Below are 16,771 nucleotides of genomic sequence, written 5' to 3'. Positions count from 1 at the left end.
CGTAGTTGCAGCAGCCGTCATTCTCTCCGCTTCTCTTCGGTTCCTTGTAGTTCCAGAGGCGACTCTGACTTCTAGCCAGAGAGACCTGCCTTTTATGCGCAAAACCCCATTCACACAGCCTGGCTGTCAATCACGCAGCAGGGGGGTTGTCCAGCTGGGACAACCACCTCAGCCAATCATGGCAAAGTGCGACTTGGGTTTCCTAGGATACCCTGTGCAGGGGGTGACTACACCCCTCCCTCACATTCAGCCCACCTAGACACCCAGGCGCCTTGAGGAGGGCTTCTCTGCAGAAGCCTGCCAAAAAGACGGTAAACAAAGAAGGCAAACCGAGTTTGCCGCGAAAAGTAAAACACAAGAAGGACTTTAACAAAAAGAAATGGTGAATAAACCCAACCGGAGCTAAAAGAAAGACGATTTGGTCAAGCGGGTTTGTGTTCGTGGCTAATATAATAGCCAAGAACAGTACGCATTTAATATAATTGCGGTAGAAAAGTTAGGGTAGATACCACTGCCACCAGCCAAGTCTAAATGTTAAAAGAGCGAAACAATGCTCAGGGGGGTACAGACAGAGACGGGGTACAAATTAGCCCTTTCCAGTACTCCATGTAAGATGGGGTGCACTGGGTCTGTGGTAAAAATGACTATGTAAAGTAAATGGCAACTTTACCTTTCTCTGGGGGACAGTAGTCAGCCCCAGAGAAATGGAGTCAGGGGGGAAGTCTTAAAGACAACCCTGGGTTACTGCACTAAAGGTGCTGTGTAACCCATAGAACAGGGGCACTTGGAGTGGTGTGTTCCAGTGCCGAAGATCACACAATGAGTAACAACACAAAGGCCAAAACACATGTAAGAGTGGAAAAAAAGATGTACACTCTTACCAGGTTGAAAAAATAAACTCCAATTTGTACGCCCACCTGAACTCTCAAGGGGAAGAGGTTAGGTGGCCATACATGAGGAAATGGGAGGAGACACTGGGGAAGGCAATCCGGCGATCCCATTGGGAAGAGGTCTGGCAAAGTATCGCTTCATTGACAAGATCCATCCACCTGAGGGAAATGTGGCAAAAGGTCCTAGTGCAGTGGCATTTAACACCAAAGAGGCTGAAAGAAATGTTTCCCAACACGGATGGCCTCTGCTGGCGTGGATGTCGTCAGGTGGGTGACTGGAGACACATTTGGGGGACCTGCCCGAACATTACACGCTTCTAGAACGAGGTCAAGGCCCAAGCCGGGAAAATGGTTCATGGATTGGACAATCTTGGAGACGAAGTCTGGCTGGCGGGCATATGGGACCCCACGGTAAAAACACACACCAGGCACCAGCGGAAGGTGATCATGGTCCTGGTGAAAGCTGCCTGGCTGGTGATAGCTCAAGGGTGGAAGCAACAGCCACCCCCGACACAACTCCAGTGGCTCAGGAAGGACTGTCACTTTGCAATAATGGAATGGATGACATGCAAGATACAAGGGGCCACCAAGAACTTTCAACTGGCCTGGGGCCCAGTTCTCCAATACTTGCAGAGTGGCTATGTGCTCCAATGGTGTCCCCACAACATCCGTATCCTTAATCTATTTTTAAAATGTAACTCTGTGTTGGTCTTAAAAGACTGGCAGTCATGTCTTAGTCGTATCGAGTCTCAGGGAATAAGAGGAAGGGGGTTTGGGGGAGGGAGAGAAGAGGGGTTGTTGATGTTGACTTATGTTGTATCTTAAAACCAATAGAAAGAGTTAAAAAAAAGATAAATAAACTCCATAAATCCAGCAAAGCTGCTGGGGGCCTCACTAGGTGAGGGAAATTAGCCATAGAAGGAGAATTCTCCCTAACACTCGCCACTCCCCTTAGACTAAGGGACATGAGGATTTAATCCACTCCTGGATGGATCTCATACCTCTAGTCGGTTATAAACATCCTAGAGAGGCCATCAGCATTTTGGTGGTGACTTCCTGCTCTGATGGAAAAATCAAATCCTTGCAGGCAGATCGACCATCTGAGTAACTTTGGGTTTTCCACTTTCATTTGCATCAGCCATCTCTAGGGTTGGTGGTCAGTCTTTATGATGAAGATAGATCCATACAAGTATGGTCTAAACCTTTTCAGTGCCCACACAATAGCAAAGCATTCTCTTTCTATTGTTGCCCACCTTGTCTCAGCATCCTTTAACTTCCTGCTGATGAAACAAATGGGGTGTTCCCTACCTTTCTCATCCAGTTGACTAAGGACTGCACCTATACCTACATTAGAAGCATCCGTTTGTAAAATGAAGGGTTGGTGATAGTCAGGAGCTCTTAGGACTGGAGCTTGACAAAGGGCTTTCTTAAGACCTTCAAATGCTTGATTGTACTCTTCATTCCACTTGACCTTTTTTGGAACTTTGGGAGAAGAGATGACATTCAAGGGAGAAGCTATAGTCCCATAGTTCGCTATGAAGTTCCTATAGTACCTAGTAAGTTTTTTTTTTTATTTTTTATTTTTTATTTTTTTTTTATTTTGTTTTTGATGCAAACGCATCTTTACAAAATTAATTTACAACAATTACAACCAATTACATTTCACATTAATACATATTATTTAAAAACTAACATTTACATAAAACAAGCATTTATATTCCCTTACTGTTCCTTAACCACAAACATATTCTTTACTTAAACAAAGACCACAAAACCCATCACATCATATAAACACATCAAACGTAAAAACATAAAACGCAGAAACACAGGGACTCAGCAACGGCCTCAAATTGTCCCAACCACACATTTACCATCAACACAGAGAAAAAAGTGCGGACTCAATTATTTTCACTAATCGCACCGTTGCCAAAATTATGGAATTACTAGAGCCCCACATACAACGGGTCCAGATTAATTCTCTTCCCATGTGGGTATTAGTAGTACTGAATAATGAAATGTTTTTTACTCTCGCCAATTCAAAAACTGTACAGAACAAAAAAAGGTGTTTCAAAGTCTCTGTGCATTCAAGTTTTTTACAAAATCTACAACTAATATCAACCTCTTCTCTGACTCTGGTGCCCCAATGTTTCGTTCTTGCTTTCGTGTGCAGTAAGTCCAGTCGAAAGCGCATGTAATCTGAGCGGGTTTCAGCACTCGGACTAAGAATGAGATATTGCTGCCGAGGTACCTGAGCGTGCCTAAAACGTGCATATTCAGAAAAAGAAGAGTAGCTCGATATTTGAGTGCAAGTCTCTGCCCAGTCATTCAAAAAAACACGCTTATGTGCAATATGAGATCTGCTTTGAAGATCTTCAGCAGAAATATTAATACTTTCAAGGACAGACAATATACGCTGCTTAAAGTCAGCAATAGATCTCGGCTGTGATGCTCTTAGCATATGACAAAAGTCCTCATACAGCGAATTTTCCTCTGGGAAACTCATTTTTAAATAAGTTTTCAGAAGACGCCAATTATAGCGTGCTGCCAGTGAGTTTAAACCTAGCTCATGACGAAGTATTGCATTCGGAAGAAAAGAAGGAAGACATAACGTTGTTTTCCATAGCTTGGCTTGCAGTTTATTCAAAAAGCTTGCTAGATCGTTTAAATTCATGTCCAAACCATAAAGAATGATAGATTCAACTTTTATTGAATAAAATTCAAATAGTGGACTTAGAGAAAATTTACAAAGTTTACGGAAAATAATTCTCATTTGATTCTGTAAAGGTATCACTTTTTCTGCAATCGCACATTGCCAAAAAAGTGCAGATGAATTGTTTGCCAGATTATATCCCAAGTAGGTTATCTGGACTGCAATTTGAATGATAGAGGACTCTAAGTGCCATCGAAACTTCCGAATCTTTTTTTTCGAAGAAAGTATCAGGATATTTGATTTTGAGGGATTTATAATAAGATTATTTGTTCTACAATACAACAAAAATGTCTCTAATTTATTTTGCAGCCCAGATTGCGTACTATCAAATAGTAATATGTCATCGGCATAAGCCAACCACGAGAGATGAATCTTCCCCAACTTCACAGAGTAAGATTTAGAAGAATCCCAAATACCTTCGATATCATGGAGGTATAAGTTAAAAAGCACTGCTGCGAGATTGCATCCCTGTTTAACGCCAATTGCCGTTGGAATAGAATCTGTTAGAATACCTTTACTTGAAATACGTACTCTGATGGAAGTATGTTGGTGCAAAAGAGCAATGAGCGCCACCAAACTTTGTGGAAAATTAAGATTTATCATTTTTTTCCACAACCTATTACGAATTACAGAATCAAATGCTGAAGATAGGTCGAGTGATGCAATAAAAATCGGACCATGTGCAGAATTATGAGCCTCCGCAAGTAGGTGAGCAAGGACGGAAGCATTCAGCTGAGTCCCCATATTTTTTCTAAAACCCGTCTGTACTTTATTTAGAGTTTTTTCTGTTTTGATGTGTTTCTCAACTTCATTGAGTAGAAGAAGGGCAAAAAGCTTGGCAGCGACATCAATAAGGGCAATTGGCCTAAAGGAATTGGGATCGGTGCAGGGTCCTTTTTTATGTAAGGGAATAATAATCGACTTGACCCAGGAACTCGGAAGAGATTTGGTTAAAAAAATAGATCTAAATATCCTCAAAAAGACATTAGCCCAAAAAATAGGGTAATCTTTTATGACACATGGCGGTAAACCGTCAGGGCCAGCACACTTTGACGGTTTCAGCTTCTCAATTGCTGCTATGACATCATTGAGCACCCACGGACAGTGCTCGGGTATATATTTCAATAGATATGACATATCTTCCTCACAAAAACTCTTCGGAAGACGATATTTTTGTTCAAAGAATGAAAACCATGTGTTACCATCAATTGCAGGTTCCATATGGGCTACGTTTGAATTGTCTGGTGTTCTAAGCATTTTCCAAATATCACGAATGTTGTGATTACATAATAGCTGAACCATGTTTTGATTCATAGACAAGTGAAAAGCGCACCGAGTAGCCTTTATCTTAGATTTATATAATCTGAGCACCTTCTTTTTTGCGCACAAAGCCAATCGCTTGTGCTTGAACTCAAATTCTTTTTTTAGCGCACGTAATGCAGTGTTCTTTTCGGATTTCAATTTCGAGAGTTTATTTGACAATGCATTAAAAGGATGTAGATTCTGGGTATGATTCAAAGCTTCATCAGCAAGATCCTTAAGATGAAACTGTATCATTTGCATGTTCCATTCGAGGATTGTGCCCAGCGACGTGTCACAAACAAACATGTCGGGCCACCAATCACGATTGACTAAAAAAGACCTAGGAAGGCTCTTACTTGGGTCTGAGTAGTAGGGGTGGCCCCGTTTTGTACAGCTTGTACTTTGCTAGGCAATGGCCTTATTTCACCTCCTCCTACCTCATGTCCAAGGTAGACCACTGTACTCTGACCAATTTGACATCTGCTTGCCTTTATGGTCAGATGGGCCTGTTCCAGAGCCTGCAATCCATAACCTAGGTGTTCAGCATGTTCTTTCCATGTAGGGCTGAACACTGCAATGTCATCCAAGTATGCCATGCAGAAGTCCTCCATCCCATTCAGAACTTGATTGACCATCCTCTGAAATGTAGCAGGTGCATTCATTAACCCAAAAGGCATTACCTTGAATTGGTAGAGGCCAGCTGGAGTGGAGAATGCAGTTTTCTCCTTGGCATGGTCTTTCAGGGCTATTTGCCAATAGCCTGACGTTAGGTCAAATGTACTGAGGTACTTGGCTGCACCAAGTTTGTCCACCAGCTCATCTGTCCTAGGCAAAGGATGGGCATCAGTCGTTGTGACTGCATTTAGATCTCTATAGTCCACGCAGAATTTCAACTCCTTGGATCCTGCCTTTGGTACAAGCACAACTGGGCTAGACCATGGGCTAGTAGAGGGCTCTATTACCCCGAGATCAAGCATCTTGTTGACCTCATTCCTTATGTGGGATCTGATATTGTCAGACATTCTGTACCCCCTGCTTTTGACAGGCAAACAGTCACCAGTGTGTATGTCATGCTGGCCCCAAGGGGTCAAGCCTGGTGAAAGTGAGAACAGGGAGGCAAACTGATTTAACAGTAGCACACTCATCCTGCTGGTCAGATGTGAGACTGGAAGAGAGATTAACTCCTTCCACTTGCTCATTTAAAGGTAAGCCTCTGAGGAGGTCAGAGAGAGGTTCACTCTCCTCCTCCTCCTGAGCTGAAGCTAGAAGCAGAGCTCCTATGTCAGGTCTAGAGACATAAGCCTTTAAACAGTGGGTGTGAAAGACTCTGGGAGCCTCCTTAGGGTTGCCTAAGTCCACCAGATAGTTCACCTTTCCAAGTTTACCCACAACCTTGAAGGGTCCTATCCATTTGTCCTGCAAGGCCCTCTGCCTTGTGGGGACCATAACAAGAACAAGCTGGTCTTGAGTAAACTCAACCATGCTTGACCAGAGCTAGACCAGCACTCAATTTATCACTTGCTTCTGCCATCATGTGTGACATTCTCCTGCGGAGACCTATCACATAGTCACTCTGACTGGCTTGGGGGAAGGAGCACTCTCCAACCCCTCCTTAATCAGGGCCAATGGACCTCTGACTGGATGGCCATAGAGAAGTTTGAAGGGACTAATTCCTACTCCCTCCTGAGGGACTTCTCTATAAGCAAGAGAAGGCATGACAGTAGAAGGTCCCACTTTCTTCTAAGGGGTTCTTCTAAAGCACATATCATGCCCTTCATAGTTCTGTTAAACCTCTCTACCAGTCCATTGGTTTGGAGGTGGTAGGCAATTGAGAACTTGTAGGTAACTCCACAGGATTTCCACATGGTTTGCATGTAGTGGGACATAAAATTTGATCCCCTGTCAGATATCACCTCCTTAGGAAAACCTACTCTGGTAAAAATACCAAGTAGGACCTTAGCCACAGCCGGAACGGTAACAGTCCTCATAGGTATGGCTTTAGGGAATCTAGTGGCATGGTCCACTACAACCAGGATAAACATGTTGCCTGAAGATGTGGGAGGGTCAAGAGGACCAACAAGGTCAATCCCCACCATCTTAAAGAACCTCCCACCACTGGGAGAGGCACTAAGGGTGCCACATTCATGGATCCACTCTTGCCAGAGGTTTGGCAAGTGTGGCAGCTTCTGCAGAATTTGTCTACTTCTGTACCCATTTTAGGCCAGTAGAAGTGCAAAGATAGCCTTTCTTTGGTCTTGTTAATACTTAAGTGACCAGCCAAAGGTACCTCATGGGCTAACTGCAGAACATGGAGTCGGTTCACTAGAGGTACTACAGGTCTTTTGTAGTCTCCAGGGGTTGACTCAGTTGGTTCACTGTAGAAGAGGCCATCTTCCCAGTACAACCTATACTTCCCAGGCTCAGTCCCATTGAGCTGAGAAGTGGCCTGTTGGCGAAGACCTTCCAAGGTAGGACACTCTCTTTGTCCCTTGCTGAAATCCTCCCTGTTGGGTCCACCTTCTGCCAGTAAAGACTGCAGCTCAGGATGGTCAACAGGGTCAAGATCTCCTACCAAGGTAAGACCCTCTTCCAGAACTGATTCCTCAGTATCTAGTTTGACCATACAGGGTGGTACCTCACATTCGGCCTCAGCTGGTGTGGGAGTCACAGGTGTGACTTTGGACAGTCTCGCAGATGTCCTTCTGGGCACAGGAGTGCTTGCTGGTTTCTTGCTGTCAGATTTAGGTTTCCCTTTTGTCTTTTCTTGCCCTGCAATGGCAGTAAGTAAGTCCTGTGGACTTGGGGTGATAGCTTCCTCTATCATGTCCCCAGGAGAGCCTCTTAAGGTTATCTCCCTTGCAGACCTTGTGAGCTCCTGCTTCCTTCTGCCTGGGGACCTGGGGGTACTAGACACAACTCCAAGAGTTTTAAGGTCATTACCCAACAAGACCCTCCCAGGTATGTTATTCTGCACACTTACAGGTATTCTGACAGTCATGTCATTACACTGGATGAGAGCTGGTAACTGGGGAACCATTTGCACAGGGCCTCCAGCTAACTTGGTTAGGTGTTTGGGTGCTTTAGCAACATCCTCCACCTTGAAAAAACATTCATCAACCACAGTTATGCTGGCTCCAGTGTCTCTGATGGCAGGGGTCTCCTGACCATTCACAAGAACACTATCTTTGTAATACTCTTTAGTATTATCTGGGATTGAGTTATAGACATCTAATTTCTGTTGTTCCCAAAGACCCAAGGACACTAAAGAAACACTAGCTGAGACTCTCTTGGGCTCATTAGCTAGTAGCTGAAAGTTTCCACTTGTCATAGGTACTTCATCCACCTGGGAGAATGCTAAGGAGACAGTGTTGATCCCTGAAGGTTTACCCTTACACTTGGGATCTCCTTTCACATGGCCAGGCAATCCACAAACAAAGCATTTCCCAAATGCTCTCTGGAATGGGGGTTTGCTCTGACCTCCATCTCGTGTGAAACCAGGTGGGACACTAGCCTGATTTGGTTTACCTTGTGGCTTACCCTGGTTATGTTTGTGGCCCTCTTTTGGATTGGAATTATTGGAATTCTCCTTGTTGTCTTTCTTGGACTGCTTTCCCTCTTCCTTCTTCTGAGTTTCCCCAGAATCCTTGTGAGTAGCCCTGTTGGCAACCCACAAGTCAGCAGCCTTAGCTAACTTCTTAGGATCTATCTCCTTTGAATCAGCCAAGTGCTGTCTAAGCTCAGTAGAGCAGGCATCAAAAATAGACTCCAACATTACAAGATTCCTCAAACCTTCATAAGTGTTCACTTTGTAACCCTTAACCCAACCATCTACGTTTTTCCAACAGTCACACACTCAGGTAGTCCAAGGGGTACCATCATGCTTTTTGAGGGTTCAAAACCTCTTGAGATACTGGGAAGGGGTCTTCCCAAACCTAGCTGTTAATGCAAGTTTCACACACTCATAATCCTGTTTATCCTCCTCCCCCAACTCCATTACAGCATCACTTGCAACAGGGGGAAGCCTAGAGAAAAGCCAAGGAATCAACTGATTCCCTGAGATACCCTGAATCCCATGATTGTACTCAAACATTGCTAACCAATCCAAAACATCAAGTTTAGTCTCATACATACAAATCATTTCCTTTGGCATGCGGGGTATCTTGGGGCTGGAAGACCTAGAAGACTCTGGGAGAGAAGCATTTTCTAGAGACAGTTTCTTCATTTATAGTTCATGATTCAGCTCCATTTCTCTGAGCCTTAACTCTTGATGTTTCATGGCAGTTTGTGCATCAATATGTTTCACTTCTAATTCAAGTCTCACTTTCTCAAGTGCAATAAATTTAGGAGTAAGTGCAAGACCTGTGGGGGTCCCAGTGGACAGATGTTGTGCATTCTGAGCAGGCAAAGGAGTTGTAGGGTTTCCTAGCAACGACTCATCTACTTCTTCTAAATTAACACTCTCAGAATCGGAAACATCAAAATCCACATTGGCTGGAGTGGTAGGCCCTTCTGACCCACTCACCAGACTTTTTCCCATTAACTTTGCAACCTGTTCAGACTTTTTTCCTTTACCAGAGAGATTCTTATCTCTGCACATGGTTCTAAGAGCCTCAGCAGTGTAGTTCAAAATACCTTCTTCAGTGTAGCTTTCCATATTTGGCATGATTTCTTAGTTCAAATAGAATTAGTGGTGTTAGCCTTGTGGTTAGTTGAACCCAAGCAACAGCAGCACTCTGTGTAATCACTCTACTTCCAAATCCTCACCGCTGTACACCAGTGTTAGGCAGAATCCTGTGCAGTGTCCTTAGGGAGCACTACACACAATTAAGACCACAGGTGGCAATACAAGTTTTACCTTTGGTACAAGCCTGTAATACTATGTCAGAGTGGTAGCAGTGGCGGAGCAGCCAGGCTTATCTCAAGGGTATATGAGCAGTAGCAGAGATTACACAAAGGGACCACAATTACTGTGACTCAAGCAAACACTGACGAAAGGTTTCAGGTAAAAAATATAAGTACATTTATTTTTAAACCATCAGTTATAAACACAACACCTCTATTAATCTTTAAACAAAACCACACGTTAAATATACTACAACTAACCAATTAACTTTGTACAGTAAATCTCAAGGTAAGTACCCTGCGTTTGAATGAACCGGTGTTATGAACAAAACACGATACAGCGGACACGGTTGCAATCCCTTTTTGACAGTTCGGTCTGCTATATAAATGCGTATCCGTGACATGAAATGCTACCGGGGCAAAAACAGACATAGCACCTGAGATACCCAGAGGGAGTTGGAGGCAAAAATCACAGGCAATATTTAGTTTATGCAGACAGGATCGAGAAACACTCAGAAACAGGAGTTCAAAAGTAAAAGGGTAGGAGCCAGGTTTAGATTACACCGGAGGCCTGTGCCGAAGATCACACCGTTAGACAGTTCACGATTCGGTATAGCCCAAGAGTACTTGAATATTGTCAATGTTCGGAAGCAAAAGTTATAAGAAGGAGGGAAGACAAGGACGAGCCTTGAAGATGAAGAAAAGGGGTTCACCCAGTTTCCTCGAGTAGAGCACAATACCTTATTCCAATGATGCAGCTGGAGCCCTGGCAGTTGTTCCTATTGGTTTCCCGCAGACCCACGATTTCTGGAGCTTCGTTGTGAAGGAGGACGTCTGAAGGCGGTCTGCACCATGCAGGGATGAAGCCAGTAGCAGCGACAATGAAAAGGTGTGCTCCTTAAAAACAGGAGAGGCTCAGCAGGTGGCTATCCGGACCGCTACAGCAGTGTGCAGCGATTACGACTATGGCGGAGATCTCTGGCTGAAGAAGATGAGCTGGTCATCCCCACCAGGCTCAAGGGAATAAGACTCCAGACTGGATCTTCTCTTAGTCGTCGAAGGGTAGATAGCTCAGGACTGCAGCAGGGCTTCACCGCGACGGGGTAGTTGCAGCAGCCATCGTTCTCTCTGCTTCTCTTCGGTTCCTTGTATTCCAGAGGCGACTCTGACTTCTAGCCCAAGAGACCTGCTTTTTATGCGCAAAACCCCCATTCACACAGACTGGCTGTCAATCATGCATCAGGGGGTTATCCAGTAGGGACAACCACCTCAGCCAATCATGGCAAAGTGCGACTTGGGTTTCCTAGGATACCCTGTGCAGGGGGTGACTACACTCCTCCTTTACATTCAGCCCACCTAGACACTCAGGCGCCTTGAGGAGGGCTTCTCTGCAGAAACCCGCAAAAAGACGGTGACTAAAGAAGGCGAACTTAGTTTGCAGCGCAAAGTAAAACACAAGAAGGACTTTAACAAAAAGAAATGGCGAATAAACCCAACCGGAGCTAAAAGAAAGCCGATTTGGTCAAGCGGGTTTATGTTCGAGGCTAATATAATAGCCAAGAACAGTACGCATTTATTTAATATAATCGCGGTAGAAAAGTTAGGGTAGATACCACTGCCACCAGCCAAGTCTAAATGTTAAAAGAGTGAAACAATGCTCAGGGAGGTACAGACAGAGAAGGGGTACAGATTAGCCCTTTCCAGTACTCTATGTAAAATGGGGTGTACTGGGTCTGTGGTAAAAATGACTATGTAAATTAAATGGCAACTTTACCTTTCTCTGGGGGACAGTAGTCGGCCCCAGCGAAATGGAGTCAGGGGGAAAGTCTTAAAGACAACCCTGGGTTACTACACTAAAGGTGCGGTGTAACCTATACAAGAACAGGGGCACTTGGAGTGGTGTGCTCCAGTGCCCAAGATTACACAATGAGTAAAACACATAGGCCAAAACACATGTAAGAGTGGAAAAAGGACGTACATTCTTACCAGGTGGAAAAAATAAACTCCAGAAATCCAGCAAAGCTGCTGGGATACTCACTAGGTGAGGGAAATTAGCCCTAGAAGGAGAATTCTCCCTAACAGAGACTTGTCAGGGTGCCCATTGGGGTATCAGGCCGCTATCCTGGCGGATGACTCGGATACTTGTCAGGACGCCCATCGGGGTATCAGGTCACTATCCTGGCGGATGATTCAGAGACTGTGAGGGTGCCCATCGGGGTATCAGGCCACTATCTTGGGAGATGATTCAGAGACTTGTCAGGGTGCCCATTAGGGCATCAGACCAATATCCTGTTGGATGATTCGGAGACTTGTCAGATTGCCCGTCGGGGTATCAGGCCGCTATCCTGGCAGATGATTCAGAAATTGTCAGGGTGCCCATCGGGAAATCAGGCCACTATCTTGGCGAATGATTCAGAGACTTGTCAGGGCGCCCATCAGGGTATCAGGCCATTATCCAGGCTAATGATTTGGCGACTTGTCAGGGTGTCAGGCCACTATCCTGGCAGATGATTTGGAGACTTGTCAGGGTGCCCGTCAGGGTATCAGGCTACTATCCTGATGGAAGATTTGGAGACTTGTCAGGGCGCCCATCGGGGTATTAGGCTGCTATCCTGCTAGATGATTCAGAGACATGTCAGGGCACCCATCGGGGTATCAGGTCACTATCCTGGCATATGGTTCAGAGACTTTTCAATGCGCCCATCGAAGTATCAGGGCACTATCCTGGCCGATGATTGGGAGACTTGTCAGGGCACCCATTGGGGTATCAGGCCGCTATCCTGGCATTTGTTTTGGAGACTTGTCAATGCACCCATCGGGGTATCAGGCCACTATCCTGGTGAATGATTCAGAGACTTGTCAGGGCGCCCATTGCGGTATCAGGGCACTATCCTGGTGGATGATTTGGAGACTTGTCAGGGCACCCGTCGGGGTATCAGACCACTAACCTGGCAGATGATTCTGATGCTTGTCAGGGTGCCCGTTGGGGTAACAGGCCACTATCCTGATGGATGATTGAGAGACTTGTCAAGGCGCCCATCGGGGTATCAGGCCACTATACTGGCCGATGATTGGGAGACTTATCAGGGCACCCACCGGGGTATCAGGCCGCTATCCTGGCGGATGATTCAGAGACTTGTCAGGGCCCCCATTGAGGTTTCAGGCTGCTATCCTGGCAGATGATTCAGAGACTATCAGGACACCCATCGGGGTATCAGGCCACTATCCTGGTGCATGATTCAGAGACTTGTCAGGGCACCCATCGGGGTATCAGGCCACTATCCTGGCATATGGTTTGGAGACTTTTCAATGCGCCCATCGAAGTATCAGGCCACTATCCTGTCCGATGATTCGGAGACTTGTCAGGGCACCCATCGGGGTATCAGGCCGCTATCCTGGCGGATGATTCAGAGACTTTGTCAGGGCCCCCATCGAGGTACCAGGCCGCTATCCTGGCATATGTTTTGGAGACTTGTTAATGCGCCCATCGGGTATCAGGCCACTATTCTGGCAGATGGTTCAGAGACTTGTCAGGGCGCCCATCGCGATATCAGGGCACTAACCTGGCGGATGATTTGGAGACTTGTCGGGGCACCCGTCGGGGTATCAGACCACTATCCTGGCCGATGATTCTGAGACTTGTCAGGGTGCCCGTCGGGGTATCAGGCCACTATCCTGATGGATGATTGAGAGACTTGTCAGGGCGCCCATCGGGGTATCAGGCCACTATCCTGGCAGATGATTTGGAGCCTTGTCAGGGCAACCATCCTGGTATTGTTAAACAATATTCGCATAAATACTGCCTAATTATGAACATTGGCCTAAGACATTTGCATTTGTATTGAAACCTATGATTAACTAGATTTAGATAGAATTTACTTTGCCGCCATCTTGAAAACATCTGCCATTTTGATCCCAACTCCTAATACCTAGCCGGTCAAGTGGCACAGTGAGTAGAGCGCTCACTTTGACATTCGTGCAGAGCCTGCTAACGCAGCTTCGAATCCCGGCGGGGGCCAAAATCAGCCTTTCATCCTTCCGAGGTCGATAAATGAGCACCACACACCGTGGGAAATAATAAGCAGCGCTCAGATACCTGAGGGTTCGTAGCGCTATATAAATGCCAAATTATTATTATTATTACCTGTTCAGAAATTATAAACCATCTTTTCAGCTGCCACTGAGCAGAATGACCTTTGAGCCTATATTAACACTAGGACTGCCAAACACAGAAATGTTTGTCCTGTGCAAAGAGACCTTGTAGTCAAAATGAACTCCCATTCAAAGTGTTATCTGTGCCTACAGACTCATCCTCTTTCAAACAACAACACACAAAGCAAAGCAACTACAACCGTGTTTTGGAAGAAATCCTGTATGCATATCTTGGAACAGGACTTATCCTAAAGCTCAAGAACAAGGCAAGATCTACACAGCTGAATGCAACAAAGTTTGCCAGTATTTTTTTTTATTTATTTTGGTTGGTTAAATTAGATTAACCTTTCAAAACATATTTTTACATAGATAATTCATTATAACAAAAGTATAAAATACATAATGTCCATTATAATTTACATTACATTTAAAAACCATCTTTAAATTTTGAGAAAACATCTTTACATTTTGAGAAAAGAGAATCATAAGTACAAAAATTTAAATCATTATCAAATTGACAAATCAAAAATTACGTCATCAAAATATTTAACTAACTCATATCATATGTAATCTACATACAGAATCAGAGCAAGTTTGTACAAATCTCAAGGCCTAATGGTTAGGATAAGTCACATTGTGAGATTAGTTGAATAATCAAACCATAGGTAATATTGCATTTAAAAATTGCATAGCGGCTATTCTTAACAAGATTTTAGATGAAGCAAATAATTCATACCATAGTTCATCAACAGAGCAAGAAACGTAACGTGACTCAGTTAGTTTATGAAGAATAGATTCTCTCTGCTTCTCTAAAGCTACACACACAATCAGTATATGTCTGAGGGTCTCTTCTGTTCCACCAAGTTTACAAAACCGACAGTGTGAAGCTTCAGTTTTTATTAAGCCTCTTCTTAATAGAATTTGATTTGTTGGCCATAAATTCATGCAAAATCTTAAAATTAGATGTAGCTGATGGACATTTCAATAGATAATCGGCTCTCTGCAAAAAACATTTTGTGACCAAAACATGCTCTGTCGAAATCTTTTAGTTCCAAACATTTTTGTTGTGTACAGCGCCAGTCAAGTTGATATCATTTTAGTTTCGCTCTGTTTGGATTGTTAAGCAACAAATCCAGCGATATGTTTGCTTCGGTCATATCCGAGGTAACAGTGGTTCTCCAATTTATCGCAAACAAATGTTGAGAGCGTAATAGATAGTCTGCCAATATTGTCAACAAATTATTCGCTGCCAGTCCCAAGAGACATTTTCGAAAAAGGCAACATCTTTTCCAGGATACTTGCGTATATATTGACAGGGCGCCTAACTCAAATTGCAAAAGAGCATTTGGTGTAGAGTTCGGAAGGTTAAGTGTTTTTTTTCCAGAATTAGGCTTCAATTCTATTCCAATACCCTTTCTTTGGACGGTACCAACTTTCGGCCCCATAAGTGAAGATGGGGATTACCTTTTGTTGAAAAATGGTTAAAACATGGGCACAGGAAAATTTACCATACTTTGTCAGAAGTATTTTGGCCTGCAAGATTAAAGTTGTACGTTTCCCAGTTATACGACTTTGCTGAGGCTTATTCGTGGATGAGTTGCTGAACATGACCCCAAGATATTTATATTAATTAACTAACACTAGTTTTTGATTTTGTAAGAACCATTCATAGTGTTTCTTATTTTTCAAGTTGGTATTTCTCAGTTCCATCACTTGGGTTTTCTCTTAATTAAGTGTTAAAATTGTTTTTGGCAACAAAAGATTCAAGCTGATTAAGCAGCATCCGAAGACCACTTGGCGTTTGCGAAATAAGAACCAAGTCATCCGCATAGAAAAGCCATGCGATGGCCTGCTTGCCGAGCTTAGGGGTATCGTTAATTACCTTCAGAAACTCAACACCCAGGTCAGAAATGAACAGATTAAATAGGGTTGAAGCAAGAATGCGGCCTTGCTTAAGGCTGCGTTTAATGTGAATAACTTCTGATAGCAGTCCATTCAGGTTCAATTTGACCTGCATCGTGGTGTTAGTGTGCAGTAAATTTATTAACGAGATGAGAGAAGATGGACAACCAAAGCTCAGCAGTTTGTTGAGTAGTAATTGACGGTCTACAGAATCAAATGCGACACGAAAGTCGACAAAGGCCAAGTAGAGAGGTTGATGTTTGGTTACGTAGGCTGCTTTAATAGTGTTAAGCGTAGTAATATTAATGGCAGTACCTAGTCCCGCAACAAAGCCTGTCTGAAAGGGATCTCATCGATTTTCATTAGAAGCCCAGATATTGAGATCTCTTAGAATAATTCTGGTAAAAACCTTCCCCGGTGCATCAAGAAGTGCTATCAGGCGATAGCTCGCTGGATTCGTACGGTCCCCTTTTTTTTTTTATAAATGGGGACTATCACAGCTTTGTACCAAGAAGGAGGAATACTTTGTTTTATCTGAATGGAAAGAAATACAGTATATAAAATGCTGGCCCACAGATCCGGATTCTGTTTTAGAATGTAATTTGACAAACCATCCGGGCCCGGGGCTCTAGATGAGCTTGCTCTGTTTATATAGAACAGCACATCATCTCGATCAAATTTGAGAGAAAAAGGAGGGTTAGCCGACCTCAACGGCAGATGGTCAAAGCTATTTTGTGGGAAATCATACATGTTTGTGAAATACTCCACCCAACATTTTTCAGATACACCATTAGTTTGAGATGATAGTTGAGAACATGTTGTGCCTGGATTAATTAGCTTCCAGATTTGCGAAGTGTTTTTGGTCTGTGCCGCATGAAGCCACCGTTCACCATCCTTTTGATATATTTCTGCTTTATACGCCTGTGTCCAATTTTTGTAATCAGTCTTTAACTTACGTAAGGCAGAATCACGA

General features: G+C 43.9%; 1 protein-coding gene across 1 annotated transcript in view; it reads right to left on the bottom strand.

Moving 5' to 3' along the window:
* Nucleotides 1-15,913, bottom strand: part of LOC138493110 (prisilkin-39-like) — a 35,097-nt gene extending 19,184 nt beyond the window's left edge. Inside the window, exon 1 of the mRNA XM_069620321.1 lies at nt 15,779-15,913. Within this exon, the coding sequence (XP_069476422.1) occupies nt 15,779-15,913 (135 nt within the window). The remainder of the gene's footprint in view (nt 1-15,778) is intronic.
* Nucleotides 15,914-16,771: the final 858 nt, after the last annotated feature.

This window comes from Ambystoma mexicanum, chromosome 10 (assembly GCF_040938575.1).
Source record: "Ambystoma mexicanum isolate Mex_15411 chromosome 10, UKY_AmexF1_1, whole genome shotgun sequence".
In the NCBI taxonomy this organism is placed as follows: domain Eukaryota; kingdom Metazoa; phylum Chordata; class Amphibia; order Caudata; family Ambystomatidae; genus Ambystoma; species Ambystoma mexicanum.
Note: the sequence above shows the minus strand (reverse complement) of the source record. Positions and strands in the feature narration are given on the sequence as shown.